The sequence below is a fragment of the Ascaphus truei genome, chromosome 19, assembly GCF_040206685.1.
Source record: "Ascaphus truei isolate aAscTru1 chromosome 19, aAscTru1.hap1, whole genome shotgun sequence".
Lineage (NCBI taxonomy): Eukaryota > Metazoa > Chordata > Amphibia > Anura > Ascaphidae > Ascaphus > Ascaphus truei.
The window spans coordinates 586,987-604,003 of record NC_134501.1 but is presented as its reverse complement, the minus strand read 5'-3'; the positions used below and the strand labels follow the sequence as shown (position 1 = coordinate 604,003).

General features: G+C 49.4%; 1 protein-coding gene across 1 annotated transcript in view; it reads right to left on the bottom strand.

Moving 5' to 3' along the window:
- Positions 1-17,017, bottom strand: part of ITFG1 (integrin alpha FG-GAP repeat containing 1) — a 300,241-nt gene that overhangs the window by 257,831 nt on the left and 25,393 nt on the right. The window contains exon 5 of the mRNA XM_075576274.1: positions 15,156-15,230. Within this exon, the coding sequence (XP_075432389.1) occupies positions 15,156-15,230 (75 nt within the window). The remainder of the gene's footprint in view (positions 1-15,155; positions 15,231-17,017) is intronic.

Here is a 17,017-nt window from a genome sequence, read left to right as displayed (position 1 = left end):
GTCATGGGTACGTACTCTCCCCAGCGGCAATGATGCGCGACGCATGCACGGTTCGCACTCTCTCCAGCATCATGTGGTCTCCGCCCCCGCTCTGACAAAGGACGTACGCGGCACAGCGGTCACACAAGTCCCTCCCTTCTCGCCTCGGGTCCCGCCTCCGCCCCCACACAGACGCTGGTGCCATGGCGCGCACGAGTGGCACGCGACCGGGTCCCCAGCGTGATGCGCGGGTTACGCGCGCGCCCTCTAGAGGTCCCACCCCCACTCCTAATCGGCTGTGCAATAGGACGCACCTGCACGATCCAGCAGCCTATCAGTGAGGGTTCCTCCACTTCCTGGTTGCCTCCCATTGGAGGGAGGTCCTATTTATACCCTGTCTGAGCTTCCCTTCCTTGCCGAGCATAACCAGTGTTTTGTGACGCTGCATCTCACTGCATCCAGTACCCTGCCTTGTCTGCCTCTTATCCTTGCTGCCTGACCCTGCCTTGGACTTTGTGATATCCCTCTCCTGGCTTCCAATCAAATCGCACTCAATTCTCCTCATCACTTTAAAGCTTTTCACTCTTCTGCTCCTCCTTACATCTCAGCCTTAATTTCTCGCTGTGCACCATCCTGACTCTTGCGTTCTGCTCAAGGATGTCTTCTCTCTACCCCCTTTGTATCTAAAGCCCTCTACTACCTTAAACCTTTCTCACCGACTGCCCCACACCTCTGGAATGCCCTTCCCCTCAATACCCAACTAGCACCCTCTCTATCCACCTTTAAGACCCACCTTAAGACATACATGCTTAAGGAATCATATGTCCTCCTACTGTCTCTGTACATTATTCCTACCAACCAATTAGATTGTAAGCTCTTCAGAGCAGGGACTCCCTTTCCTAAATGTTACTTTTATGTCTTAAGCAGTTATTCCCATTACGTGTTATTTGTTATTTATATGATTGTCACATGTATTACTGCTATAAAGCGCTATGTACATTAATGGTGCTATATAAATAAAGACATACATACATACTAAGTGGTGCTAATCCATAAAATACTGCACTGAAAGACATGTTATTTACCCAGATTTCATGTGTTAAATTTAGGCAACAGACCCAGTTATTTAAAAAGAAAAAAAAAATACATCAGACTCATTTTTACCCATCCCCTTCAGAGGGAAGAGCGGGGCGGTGGGCACTGAGGAGAGTTTCAATAATAATAATAAAATATGTAATACAAATAAATATAATAAGTAAAGTAACAGTGATAATCCCTTTGTTAACAAGCCATCAGTACTGTGACTCTTCCAGGTAATAATACCCTGTGCTATGGGGATTATTCCTTTTTCCTTTTCTGTATATTAAGCAGTAACTCGGCCATTGCAGTTCTCGCTTCTGATTTCTTTAAGCCGCTATTGCAATGTTGATGGCAGAAAACAGGCGAATGATTCCACACTACATGATCAGAATGTAAATAGGACCACGTATGAAAAAGGACCATTTAACTGGCAGCTTGGCTTTCATGAATGTAGCATGAAACATTGGGGATAATACATGAAGGTTCCTGGCTGGAAACCTGGAGTGAAACAGCACCCTGTTTATCAAAGAAAAACGTCTAATCCTTGGTGGGAATTTCTCCTCAGATAATGTTGTGTAGATTTGACTCCCGTTTTGTTAAATAGCTCCCTGGGTGTTACATATACGGATATAGAACATAATCCCTCCAATGACAGGGGGGGGGGGATGACCCAATTGTACAGTATGCACTCTTAACCTATAGTTATATTGGCTGGATTTGTCAAAGGGGAGAGAATTACACACCTTATATTTGGCCCAATGAGTAGATGTCAGTAGACATTAAAATGAAATAGGATATCACAAAATATGTTCCCTGAATAGTCAGTAATATAAAGAAGAAAAAACTAAATTTAATTTTTTTTTTTTTTTTTAAGATATAAAAAAAAATAAGGGGAACTACAATGCAATGAATAAAAGGTCCTTTCCAGGAAGCAGCCAACAAGTAAACAGCACGCACTGCGCTAGTTGCAAGTTGAAGTCAATTGCAACAAATGGCGACACCAGCGTTTAATTTTTTTGGTTTTGTAACCCTATAATTATATTGTGAAATTCTGCGTTCAACCCTCCTTAATAGCGCGTCTGAGATCAGAAGCATTGTAAGGAACCCCAACCCTCTGTTGATGTCCCCCGTGATGTCAACATTGGGTACAGGCTCCGCCGCCCGAGTTTGATCCAGACTTTGGTACAGCTGGAGCTTCATTAGTGCCTGCTGTGCACACCCCGCCCAGCAATAAATTAGTGGCCTGATTCTAGTATCAGCTTCTGCTGTGCAGCTGTTCACCTATTAGCTGTTTCTCCTTTATATGCTCAGCAATTGCCTCTGCAAATCGGCTGAGCACAATAGTTCTTTACTTGTGACATTGTGCTGGTCACAAGCACTCTGTTATGCCCTGTCCTGCCTTGCCTTTCTGTGCCTTGTTCTGTCTTGCATTCGAGTGAACTGGACCACAGGACTCTACCTTCTACTACCCTTGACCTTGACTTGGATATCTAGCACTCTACCTTCTACTACCCTCGACCAAGTGACCTCAAATACGCTCCAATCTCCTACCCTCGACCATGGCGAGTATATCTACAACCTTACGTCTCCAAACTCTGACCTGGCTACACAACAATGAACCTGCACATCGGACGTGGCCTCTCGGCTTCAGGTCAGTGTTTACAAATCCCCACCTCAGCCTCGCGGTCCCATCCTGTTTGTGGCGAGCACTCGTTACACTCTCTCTAATAATGTAACGCGTAGCTCACCACAAACGAGGCGCGACCGCGGGGCTGAGGTGGGGATTTGTAAACACCGACCTGAAACCGAGAGGCCACTTTCGATGTGCAGGTTCATTGTCGTGTGCGCAAAGTAAACAGGCGGCCCTCAGGAACTGTAAGGTTATCAGGAATCTGGTTTTGTTGAAGAACAATATCCATGAAAGCCTCAAAGTTAGTGGAAGAAAGAATTAGTCTAGATGGAAGAATAAACTTGAGTTGATCCTCAGAATTATCCACAAGAGAAAACTGACGAGACAGAGCATCTGCTTTGACGTTTTTCGTCCCAGGAAGGTAGGAGATAAAGTTGAACCTTGAAAAGAAGAGTGACCATCTGGCTTGGCGAGCTCCCAGGCGATGAGCTCCCTCGATGTAAAACAAATTCGTGTGATCCGTAAGAATTGTTATAGGCATCTCTGTTCCTTCTAAAGGGTGTCTCCATTCTTCTAATGCGAGTTTCATGGCCAAGAGTTCACGATTACCAATATCATAATTACGTTCAGCTGCAGAAAATTGTTTGGAGAAAAAAGCACAAGGATGCAGCCTGGCCTGAGGATTTTTTCTCTGGGAAAGAACAGCGCCTACACCGACGTCGGATGCATCCACCTCAAGGGTAAAGGGGAGCTTAGCAACAAGTAATTTTATTGAGACCTCGATAGTCAATACAAGGTCGCAGGGTCCCATCTTTTTTCTTTACGAAGAAAAACCTGGCTCCAGCGGGAGATGTGGACTTGCGGATGAACTCCCTCAGAAGATTCTCAGCAATATATTCCTTCATGGCTTTAGTTTCAGGCATAGACAGAGGGTAAGAGGCTCCTCTAGGCGGTGAGGTACCGGGAAGCAATTCGATAGGGCAATCGTAGGGACGATGTGGAGGAAGTATTTCAGACTTGACTTTGCCGAAGACATCCTTGAAGTCGATGTATTCCTCCGGCAATTGTACCCTATCCTTGTCTTCAGATAAGGTACAGTAGTTGCACAAACGCTGGTTGAGCCCTCAAGACCATTTTGAACGCAGTGTGGACTCCACTGAATAGGGTCCTTGTTCAACCAATCAATCCGCGAATTATGGATTTGTAGCCAGGGTAGTCCCAAGATGACTGCAATAGAAGGAGTCTGAATGGCATTCAAAGAAATATCTTCCAGATGGTTGTTTACAGACCTTAGCTGAATAATCTGGTTCTCCAAAGAGATGAATGCAGGTTGAAGCGGTCTACCATCTAAGGCAATAGGATTCTTCTTGCACACTAGAGGAATCTTATGGTTCTCTGCAAAGCTCTGATCAATTAAGTTGCCCCCGGAACCCGAATCAAGAAAGGCCAATGTGGATACAGAAAATCCCTTACCCGACAAGGAGATAGGCACAAGGATCTTTGTGGGATTGGAATAGGGGATTGGCTATAGGGGATAAAGAGATCGTTCCCAATAAGACTCCCCTAGGCCTCATGAGAACCTTGCGTTTTCCGCCTTGTTGGGGCAAGAGAAAGCGAAATGTCCAGGACCCCCACAATATAGACAAAGTCCAGCGTCTATGCGGCGTTGTTCTCTGAACGTGAGAGCGTAGTGACTCCCAACTGCATAGATTCAGATGAGTCTGGGACAGGTAAATCAAACTGACCCACCTGGTTGGGGCTTATCCTGGTAGGGGCCGTGCGATGAAGTTGTATAACGCTCGGCCTGCCCGCAAACCAGACGAGACCCCGGTACTGAGGTGGAACGGAATGTGGTAAGTAGCGAAGCTGGTCCGGGGACAAAAATAGGTGTAATTAGGTACTTGACAAATCCGGCGTAGAATGGTCGAGTCCATAAGCCAATGGTCAAGGAGTAGAGATGGTTGCGTCGTAGAGAGTTCGTAAGCCAAGGTCGTGGAGATGAGAGAGCTGCGTCGTCGAAGATCCGTTTGCCAAGTCCAAGGGATATAGAAGACAGCATGGAGGAGAGTCCGTAAGCCAGATCCAGGGGGTCCAGAAAGCAGCGTGGTCGAGTATCAAAAGCCAAGGTGAAAATCCAGGGAGGTCAGCAGAGAATCCGGGGACCGGAACAGGGGCTAAAAAAACAAGAGAGCCAAGCAGAAGCAGACAGCACCAAGGTACAGTAGCTATGCAGAGCACTGGGAGAATGGGGAGACAGAGCTAAATAGTGGGCAGAAACCTATCAGGGGAAGGGAGGAGCGGAGGTGCGGTCCAGGGATTCATCCTGATAGGGGAGAGGGGCCTGGGGGCTGGCCAGGGTAGACCTGGGGCTGTGGAGCGCGCTAGTGCGCAGGCCCGCAAGGAGGAGGCGGGACTACATTCAGGATGCCGGGTATGAATTGCCTGGGTCCGCGCGTCCCTGTAATGGTGACGCGCGTGACATGGAAGAGGGAGAGCAGCCGCGGGGGTGACGCCGACGGCAGAGGAACGACGCCGAGGATTCGGGTGGTGGTAGAAGGTAAGGGAGCGCCAAGAGCGGGGTTCCCCGCAGCGCGGGACCTTACAAGTCGTCTCTCCGTCCTTCTCTCCTGAAGGCGATGGTCCACCTTGATGCAGACCACAATGAGATCCTCCAGATCGGTAGGCCGGTCGTGAGTCGCAAATTCATCTTTCACGGTTTTAGACAATCCCTGCCAGAAGGCAGCAGACAATGATTCAGTCTCTGCGGCAATGGTCCTACACTCGAGTGCATAACGAGCGACTGGGCGGTTACCCTGAGAAATAAAGAATAGAGCAGAAGCTGCAGATACCTTTTGACCCGGTGTATCGAACACCCTGCGGAATTCCTTGGTAAAGGCTCTAATGCTTTGATTGAGGTCGGATCTTCGCTCCCATATGGGAGAAGCCCAGGCAAGTGCATCATCTATGAGGAGAGAGAGATTATGTAGGCTACCTTGGAACGAGAAGAAGAGAAGCGGGAAGAAATAATCTCAAACTGAATGAAGCATTGGTTAAGGAAACCCCGACACTCGTGAGGATTTCCTCCATACCGATTGGGCGTGGGAAGCCGAGGTTCGGACAGATAAGAAGGCATGAGAGAGGTACTAGTGACCAATTGCGCGGGATCAGTGCGTGGCCCTTGTAGATGGAGGGATAAGGTTCTAAAGTCCTCCTGGAGGGTTCTCAAATTTTGGTCATTAGACTCCCATTTATTTTCAAGATTTGACAGGGCGTTGGCGTGCTCAGGACTTTTCCTACCTCAGCGGGGGTCGAAGTTTGTGTGGCCGAGCATACTGTAACGCGTAGCTCACCACAAAACAAGGCGCGACTGCGGGGCTGAGGTAGGGATTGGTATAGAACGCCGACCACAACCGCGAGGGTGCGTCTAGAGCAGGCCTGCACAACTCGTAAAGTGAGAAGGGCCGAACTGCTCCAAGGGAAAAAAAATTAGGCCGCACGGGTAAAATCATCACCATCACCATCACCATCTCTCCTCCAGCACCTCATCATCATCATCATATCTCCCCAAGAACCCCTCACTATCAACCTTTGCGATACTCCCCATCTATCTCTCATAACCCCATCTCTCCCCCTCATAATACTCCCCCTCCACATCAAACACACAATGCCCCCCTGCACAGCGCACACATCACACCCTCCCCTTCACCTCACATCCCTCTCCCCCCTCGCACCTCACATCGCTCTCCCCCCTGCACCTCACATCACTCTCCCCCCTTGCACCTCAAATCACCCCCCTTGCACCTCACATCACTCTCCCCCCTTGCACCTCAAATCACCCCCCATGCACCTCAAATCACCCCCCATACACCTCATATCACCCCCTTGCACCTCCAATGACCCCCCTGCACCTCCAATGACCCCCCCTGCACCTCAAATCACCCCCCATGCACCTCAAATCACACCCCATTCACCTCCAATGACCCTCCCCTGCACCTCAAATTACCCCCCTTGCACCTCAAATCACCCCCCTTGCACCTCAAATCACCCCTCCCATCACCCTCCCCCCTGCACCTCCCATCACCCTCCCCCCTCATGCACCTCACATCACCCACAGGGCCGTCAACAGAAATCATGGGGCCCGGGACAAATGAAAGGAGCAGGGCCCCCCCCGAACCCATAGCGCACCTACCACGAAAAAATATATTTTAGCGCGCAACTTTTACTTAACTGTTTTCTTATTGTGATACAGAAAAAAACATTACAATGCAACCTGTTTATTTTTTATATTTTCAACAAAAGACATGTGACTGCCTGCCTGGGTGGGTGGGTGAGTGAGTGGGTGGGTGAATGACAGTGACTGGGTGGGTGAATGACAGTTGGGTGAATGGCGGTGGGTGGATGACAGTGACTCATCTCTTCCACTCCCCGCACCTCCCCCTCCTCATCTCTTCCACTCCCCGCACCTCCCCCTCCTCATCTCTTCCACTCCCCGCACCTCCCCCTCCTCATCTCTTCCACTCCCCGCACCTTCCCCTCCTCATCTCTTCCACTCCCCACACCTCCCCCTCCTCATCTCTTCCACTCCCCGCACCTTCCCCTCCTCATCTCTTCCACTCCCCGCACCTCCCCCTCCTCATCTCTTCCACTCCCCGCATCTCCCCCTCCTCATCTCTTCCACTCCCCGCATCTCCCCTCCTCATCTCATCCACTCCCCGCATCTCCCCCTCTCTCTCCCTTCTCCCCCCTCTCTCTCCCTTCTGCTTCTTCTCTCTCTCCCCCTTCTCCCCGTCTCTCTCCCTTCTCCCCGTCTCTCTCCCTTCTGCCACCTCTCTCCCTTCTCCCCGTCTCTCTCCCTTCTACCCGTCTCTCTCCCTTCTGCCCCGGCTCCCTTCTGCCCCCCCCTCCCTTCTGCTCCCCCTCTCTCCCTTCTCCACCCCCTCTCCCTTCTCCCCCCTCTCTCCCTTCTGCCCCCACTCTCTCCCTTCTGCCCCCTCTCTCCCTTCTGCACCCTCTCTCCCTTCTGCACCCTCTCTCCCTTCTGCACCCTCTCTCTCCCTTCTGCCCCCTCTCTCTCCCTTCTCCCCCCCTCTCTCTCCCTTCTGCCTCCCTCTCTCTCCCTTCTCCCCCCCTCTCTCCCTTCTCCCCCCTCTCCCTCCCTTCTCCCCCCTCTCCCTCCCTTCTCCCCCCTCTCCCTCCCTTCTCCCCCTTCTGCCTCCTCTCTCTCCCCCTTCTCCCCCCCGCCTCCTCTCTCCCCCTTCTAACCCATCCCTTCTCCCCCCACCACACCACTCTGTTTGCCCCACCCCACAGCAGACCATTTGCCCCCCCCCCCCACCAGCCCGTTTTTCACTACCACCCCCCCAGCCCGTTTTTCACTCCCACCCACCCCCAGCCCGTTTTTCACTCCCACCCAACCCCAGCCCGTTTTTCACTCCCACCCACCCCCAGCCCGTTTTTCACTCCCACCCACAGCCCGTTTTTCACTCCCACCCACAGCCCGTTTTTCACTCCCACCCACCCACAGCCCGGTTTTTCACTCCCACCCACCCACAGCCCGTTTTTCACTCCCACCCACCCCCAGCCCGTTTTTCACTCCCACCCACCCCCAGCCCGTTTTTCACTCCCACCCACCCACAGCCCGTTTTTCACTCCCACCCCTGCAGCAGCCCGACACACCTTAGCTCAGCACATCCTCCCCGGTACTAAGCCCCGCCCCCGGCTCTGACCTCCAATCCCGGCATCCTGCTATTGAAAAAAATAAATGACTCACGGCTGCCGCGTCCTGCTGCTGCCCCTGCGCACCACCGCCGCCGACTCGCGCACGAGAAGGGGGAAGAGGGGGGGGATCGCCGCCATTTTTTTAAACTTGTTTTAAACTTGTTAAACTATGTTGTGCAGCCCTGGTCTAGAGTGTAGGATAATATTGCAAGCCGTGTCAGGGTTATAGAAGACAGCGTAAAAGTGGTACTTGCCGGGTCTAGGAGTGGAGCGTAGCGGATTGTTGTGGGAAGTAGCCAGAGTCAGGATTGGAGAAAGCAGAGTCGTCGTAGAGCAAAAGCCTGGGTCAGTGCAGGAGAGAGCAGAGTCGTCGTATCCAAAGCCAGGGTCAGTGCAGGAGAGAGCAGAGTCGTCGTATCCAATGCCAGGGTCAGTGCAGCAGAGTATCATGAAGTCCAAGGTACTAGGCAGGGTCAGGCAGCAAGGTAAGAGGCAAACAGGCTAGAAGTGATGAGGTTCAGCGTCACAAACAGAAATTATACTCGGCGAGGAATGAGAGTTTAGACAGCATAGTTAAAGGACCTCCCACCAATGGGAGGCATTTAGGAAGCAGAACCGCCCTCTTTGATAGGCTGCTGGATTGCGCAGGTGCGTCCTATTACACAGCCGATTGAGACCAAGGTGGAGCTTCCATAGAGGGCGCGCGTGCCGCGTGCAACACGCAGGTGACCCGGTCGTGCGCGCCACAACACCCGCTTCAGTACAGGGGCGGAGATCGGATACAGGCCACGCAGAGACAGAGGAGGAGCGTGGGGTAGTGTTGCGCCGTGTAGCTCTGACGTCAGGGCGGGGAACGAGAGGCAGGGACCGCAGACCACCGGGGAGACCGCGCACCGCGCATGCGTCTCGTGTCAATGCTAGAGGCAAGAGAGTGCACCCTGGACCCAGGAATAGCGGAGACCGGCGGAACCCGCGCACTGCGCATGAGCACCAGAGCTAGGCTGCCCCTCTTGAGTGCCTCAGGAACCAGACGAGCGGGTAAGGGTTAAGGGGACAGAACAACCAGAATGGCGAATCCTCACAAATAGCGCGTCTGAGATCAGATGCATTGTAAGGATCCCCAACCCTCTCTAATAGCGCGTCTGAGATCAGATGCATTGTAAGGAACCCCAAGCCTCTCTAATAGCAAGTCTGAGATTAGATGTAACGGTAAAAAAGGACCAGCACCGGATCATCATCACACTCTTAACCTGATGTTACTTGTCAGGTATGGTGTAACTCAGGGGTGCTCAACTCCAGCTATCAAGCCCCCCCAACAGGTCCGATTTTTAGGATTTCCCATCTTCAGCATAGGTGGCTCAATCAGAGCCTCAATCAAAGACTGAGCCTCTGATTAAGCCACCTTTGCTGAAGCAGGAACTGATTGAGCCATCTCTGCTGAAGCAGGGATATCCTGAAAACCTGACCTGTTGGTGGGGCTTGAGGACTGGAGTGGAGCACTCCTGGTGTAACATGCAGCAAAATTCCACTAGAACGGATTAACCCCTTTAATGACAGAGGATCCTGCCAACTCTGTGGCCATGGACCCTCCAGCCCCGATGGATCACGTGATCACTTCCTGGTTCTGGCGGCCAGGCCGGAAGTGAAGAGGAAGGCTCCAGCCCTTCAATGTAGTCTATGATCAAATCGCAAACACGAGCAAAGCAGCTATCATGTAACGCTTACATCATAAGCAGTGGCAGATTTCCCATCAGACCCGGGGAGCAACATTTTGGGGCGGCAAAAATGTCCGCACCATATACATTTGCTGCACTCTCTGGCCTGATGGGAAGGCACTTACATGCGGTGACCGCCTCCTTCCTGCCATCTTCTTTCTTTCGAATCGCAGCGTCATTCGTCACCAACATAACGTCACACAGCGTCTCGTTGCCATGTGTGTCGCTGTGTCAAATGATGACGTGACTTTGCGTTACTATGGCAACGCGACACCGTGCAACGTTACGTTGGTGACATCAGCGTCGTCATTTCGCGCTGTGATTCAGATGGAGAAGGGAGGTGGCAGCAAGGAGGCGACCACCACACGTAAGTGCCAAAGGGCGGCAAATTTTCAAATTCGCTGCTGATCATGAGGGCCACCAGGGAGGCACATACGTCGTATAGGGCACCGAAGGGGTTCATGGAAATAATGTGCGTCCCAAGTCTACTTCACAAATAGGAGAAAACCATCACGGGTTCAAGCACAAGATAAAATAAGTGTTCATTTTTAATTAAAGAATTTCTTTTCGGCAATGGAGTTGTACACATGTAAGAAGCAGCAGGACTGTGGACAAGCAAACGATACGACAATGTGATGGACTACTCACACTTTCATCGACTGCTTATCATAGCAGTAAAGACGGGAAAATAACCCTAGGGAAACCTGGAATACTCTTCATATTGAAAAGGGATTTTTTTCAACCATAGGCATCAATTGATGCTGGATACATTATGCAGCAGCTGCCACAAGACTGACTGCACCTACAGTAAAAGAAACCTCTAATATGTTAGGGAATAATTCAGACAAGCTTTAAATTAAATGTTTGCATAGTTAAGTAGATTTGTTCCGATTCATTGAAGACGACACTTAGCTTGCAATAAAAAGTAGTCTCGCTTCTGTACCAATAGCAGAAACATCAGTCAGGCTATCTGTTACTTCTGTAAGTGGAATGAGTTTGTAAAACGGGCCTATACAATCAAATCTATCTCCTGAAATGCAAAACAACAAAGGAGCTTTTACCATATCTTATTCTCGGAAGAGATGATAAGCGTTGCTATGGAGATTCCCATTTAAAATATGGAGAGCTCTTTAAAAAGAAATATATATATATATATATATATATATATATATATATATATATATATATATATAAGAACACAAAAAGAAAAAAACAGGGTTTGTTGAAAGCACACATAAAATATGTGAAAGTACAAAATGGATTTTATTAGCAATACAAAACACAAAAATAATATTAAAATATACCTAAACACATACTAATCAACACTGCTGAACCAAAGAATACACAATAAAAATGTAGGGACACAAAATACTGTATATAACATGCAAAATACATGGGTATGATAATGCAAATTCAGGGGAAAGTAATTTCCCCTGGAAATGCAATGGAGATCGGACGATCAGCAACACATGATAGTACAAATGACTGAAAAAAACAATATCTACACAAACTCAAATAAACACAGAGAAAAGAGCAACAATGAAAATATAATGAATGAATACCCTAGATGCTGAGTAGCCAGAAGGTGGTGGCTAAACCCTGGCAGTTATAATAAAGAGCCAGAGAAAGACAGAAAATAAATGTCTAAAATGTGCAGAGGTGGGGTCCCCTCAAAGACTAAAATGTAAACAATGAGTCAGCAGAGAAAACAAGGGAGAAAAACATGAGAAAATGACTCCCTAATGCCAAAGCTAGGTGTTACTGATATAAGCTGTGGCAGACAAAAATGATAGTGTCCCAACGGCTACCGTGGAGCAAAGAAATGTCCAGATACTTGCTATGACGCTGCACCAGACATCCGGAGGAGAAGGGGAGTCCAAGACAGAGGTAAGTAAGAGGCAATGAAAGCCCCCGGCATCCCGCTCACTGTTCGCATCAGGCAGCGATCATACAGCAGTCACAGAGACCGGACAAAACAGCTTCAGCAGCAAAGCTCCAAACAAGGAGATGGTCAGCACGGTGCAGCGGTGGGACACAGGAAAGTGAGTGGTATAGATACTCCGACGGCCATTTCACCGTAAGGCTTCTTCCGGGAGCATATATATGTAGCCCCGGTTCCCTTGAGCTTCTCGAGATCCCCCTCCTTGCGGGCAGCGCAGTCGCGAGTGCCGCCGGAGCCAGCGACGGACCCGCCGGCTGCTTGCAAGGGTGGGGGCCGGAGCAGGGAGCGCTCCGGGTCCTGGGAGTCTCGGCGGTGCACCCGGCTAGCGGGGGCCGCCATTACAAAGGCGCGCGTATGCGCAGTGGTCGTGCTTGCGCAGAAGAGACTAGGGAGTTGCGGAGGCCATTAGGAAGTCGCGCATGCACAGTAAGAGCACACACGCGGCCCCAATGCAGCTATAGCCTCCGTGGGACTACAATTCCCATGAGGCCTAGGGAGGAAGCCCGAGGTGACCCAGAACAGCCAATAGGGCTCAAGGAATCTCAGCAGTTGCAGTTGGCAGTTGCAGTTGGAGCTGGGAGCTGGGGGAGTTAGGGTGTGTGTGTGCAGGGAGCAGTAGCCCCTAGCACTAGGCCTAGTTACCCCCAGAGGTCCCAGATAAGTTACCATTCCCCAGTTTGTGGTTGCTTCAGGGACAGGCCCTACGTAAGGAGATCTGCCCCTTTAGCTATTTGGTTAAGTTAGGACACCCTCAGTGTCGAGCAGCCTGATTGCTGGGTCTGGGCTCAGACCCCTCAGTTACATAGAGACTATCTTCGTGGAGGCCCAGCCAAGCAGTGACTGTGACCTGCCGGCTACAGGCGGATCCCTGTCAAGGTACAGACAGTGTGGAGCTGTGGTGATATTATCCACGCTGGAAGTCACCCCACGCGTAGGCGGACATCACGTCGGATCAGACGGATCCATACCGGTTGTATAGCGGTACCCGCGGGCTGAAGCCCCGGGCAGGTATCTATAAATAGTGCACCAACACGTCCAGGGATAGCGCTATCTCCATCACACGTGGGTGGGTTTGGACATAAGGTACTCTGGGGAATACTTATGTTGATGTGTGCACCCGGTGCACTTCTACACTGGCGACACACTTTATTCGAGCTCGGCTAGTCCCACGAATTCGGGTATACCCGGGTGTATTGAGGTTTGTGACTGTTTTCTGCCCGAGTGCATTGCGTTATTTTCCTGGCAGGGATTGAAGCATTTTATTCCCGCTGGCTGCAATACTGCACAGTATATATATATATATATATATATACTGCATTACAATTCATGAATTTATGCCATCTGGTAGACACGCGAAGCATTGCAGCCTATTAAATACTAATCATTATCATTTAACAGATCAGCCGCCTGTCAGCCAGGCATGAACCCAGGCTGGGAAGGCAAACGCAACGGGGCTTGTCAGAGGTGAAGAGCGGCGCATTCCAGGTATCTGCCAGGTACATACTGGGTATTTGCTCGAATAAAGTGTGTCGCAGCAGTATGTGTACGGCTATATGCATTATTCTGTGTGGTACAGGTACCAAAGTTATTAGTATTAGCAATAGTAAACAGTTATTAGCATACACTGTGTGCGTGTCTTATTTTTGTGGTTCCTGTAAGAGGACCATCCCACTCAGGTGGGAACCCTTACAGGTGGAGGCGCTGTGTACGACGAATCAGGTAACCCCAGGCTCCCAGTGGCGGAGGTTCAGGTCTTCTGTGAGCCTATCAGGTAACGCACCACACCCGGTAACACAATTGTATTTCCCACATGGTCCCAATCTGCGATAGGGGGGGGGGAAAGGTGTTACATATATATATATACACATATACACACACACAGCTGCAAATCTTTAGCACACCAGAAAATGCAGGGTTTTCAGAGTATGGACTTATTTGATGATCTGCTTAAACAGGTATCCCCACTTAGCTCACACAAAAAAAACATCATGTAACTGGCATCTTTTAATGTTCTCACACTTGGGCTGTTTTGGTTTCTTACATTTTCATTCTTTTCACTGGGGATTCTGAATTGGAGCAGTGCATGTGGAACACATATTTCATCCATCCCTAGCCTAACTCTCTGCTGTCAAAGGACCAATCAGGGGAGGGGTAGGCACATTGTGTAATGTCCTCAGCACACAAAATGGAGTAACAAGAATAAAGGAAAATACTTTCCCAGTGTCAGCTCACCATGGACAAAATACTCATAGGTTTCTGCTTTGGTAGAAAAAAAAAAAAAGAAGTAATTCAACAACATTTAGGGCCATTTTTTATTGCTTAGCACCGCTTACTAAATATGTCCTTTAAATTGTTAACCATGTCTCTGCCATTAGTTACAATTTCTTCAAGGAAGCATAATCGTTCTAGGCTGGACAGAAGAGCCCAATAATCCAGTAACCTATAATAAAGTTCAAGTGTCTGACTTTACAATACAATGGAAGCGAAATAAACCATAATCTTGCCCCCATATAATTCCTTAGTAAGACCCCATCTTAAATATGGAGAACAGTTGTGGATACCACACCATGAAAATTTTTGTTTTCTTGATAATTCACTTTCATGAATTCCCCCCCACCTCTTATGAGACAAAATTGGCAAATGTTACATTGGGCGGTTTTGTTTGCCTTCCTCTGGGTAGATATAACTCTAAATATAGGATGAGTATCTCGCCCAATTAAAATTTAATCAAGGTTGAACTTGATGGACATAGATCTGTTTACACCCCTTACACACGTCATTGCCAATGGTTAATTTGGACCCAAGAGATTGTACCTTTTATCAATTCTCAAGTGCTTTTCTGAAGACATAAGAAAACAGCCCTTAAATGTTGGATTATATAAAATCCTAGCAGTGCAAGTGCCCTTCTCATGGTACAGCAAAATGAATGGCACACAGAGGCCTGAAAACTGCATGAGATGGAACTTATGTCTAGCAGAAAATATTTAACGTGAAAAGACAAGGAAGGCAAAAGGTCACAATCCGCAAAACGTTTCTTTAGGACGCAGACATTTTGAGAGATGAAAAATGCATATGGAATACGTGGACTTACCCGCCATATGTAATTTGCAGCATTTTGTTTTCAGCTGTGAAACCAAGTATATCAGGAATCAGATCTCCATTAAAGCTGAAAGATAAAAACAAATATACTAAGAAAATAGTACAGAAACCGAAAATTACTTTGGTGCAGAGAAACATGCAATAAAATGTATTTAGAAAGAAGCAGAAAAAGATAAGTGCAATGAAGGTCAGTGCAGAAAAAGTGCATCTGAACCGTTTTATTATTTATTCTTTCATTTATTTTCAGCAACGTTCAGGTTAAAGAAACAAATTGCACATTTTGAAACGGGGGTCACCTATGTATGTGAACCTTGGTGCCCCGAGCTGATTGGAGGAATATAAAGAGCTATATTTACCAATAAATCTTTATTTATATATAGCGCCCACAGTTTTACTCAGGGCTTTACAACATCCAGTATAGGGAATTATAATACAACTAGCTGAAAGTACCCGGCATTACTGGGTAAATTCTAAGAAACCAACCTCCTCCTCTCACCTCCCCCTCTCCTCCTAATCCCTCTCCCTCCCATCACTTTCCTTTAATACCTTATGATGTCCCCAATTCTTTCCGCCTCTCTCCTTCTCCAGCATTTTTACTTGCTCCTCACATGCCAACTGACTTCCTCTTTCTTCATCTGCTTTTTGTGTAAACTTTTATATCTATCTGACTCTCATTATGATGTCAACAGTATGATGTCAAATGCAAGATATATAGCCTACCAGGTACATCACCCAGTGGCGGACTTACTTGGAGAAATTGTAATAAGCCATAGAATGCACTCCCCCTATGGAGTGTTCGAGAGGATCAAAACCCCGACAGTTCACCTTATTTTGATACATAAAGTAATCCTTCCCAGTTTGGTTGTTATAGGTCTTATAGTTTGGGCATAATGAGACACACTGACAAACATGCTGATATATATCATACATACATACAGTGGTTGACAAAGCACCAAAAAATCTACTCGCCACACAAAAAAATCTTCTCGCCACGTAGTACCAAACGTGTGCTGCTTGGGCCAATATTTACTCGCCCGGGGGTTAAATCCACTCGCCCGGGGCGAGCAAATGTATAGGTTTGTCGAACACTGTATATATATATATATATATATATATATATATATATATATATATACTAGCTGATATAGTGACGTGGGGCAGTGACGTGGGTGGGTGGGTGGCTGGGTGGGTGAGTGAGTGGGTGGGTGGGTGAGCAGGCAGTGACGTGAGTGGGTGGGCGGCCGGGCAGTGACGTGAGTGGGTGGGCGGGCAGGCAGTGACGTGGGTGGGCGGCCGGGCAGTGACGTGGGTGGGCGGCCGGGCAGTGACGTGGGTGGGCGGCCGGGCAGTGACGTGGGTGGGCGGTCGGGCAGTGACGTGGGTGGGCGGGCAGTGACGTGGGTGGGCGGCCGGGCAGTGACTTGGGTGAGCGGGCAGTGACGTGGGTGGGCAGTGACGTGAGTGGGCGGCCGGGCAGTGACGTGGGTGGGCGGGCAGTGACGTGGGTGGGCAGTGACGAATAGGCAGATACTTGGGTGGGAGGGTGGGCAGGCAGTGATGTGAGTGGGTGGCCGGGCAGTGACGTGGGTGGGCGGGGAGAGGTGGTCTGAGGTGAAGGGGAGGGGTGGGTAGGCGGTGAACGGGAGGGGTGCTGGCAGGGTACAGAGGAGTGTGTGCGGGAGCGAGAGGGCGTGCGTCGTCGAATGGAGTGAGAGCAGGCGGTGAGGCGGAAAAATGGTGACTGTTGTGAGAGTGTGCCAGTGGGGTAGGTGTGGTAAGCGAAGGCCGCAGGCCAATGAGATGTGTGCGGGGGCGGACGGGTCGAGGGAGCAATCAGATTGGCCCGAGGCGGAG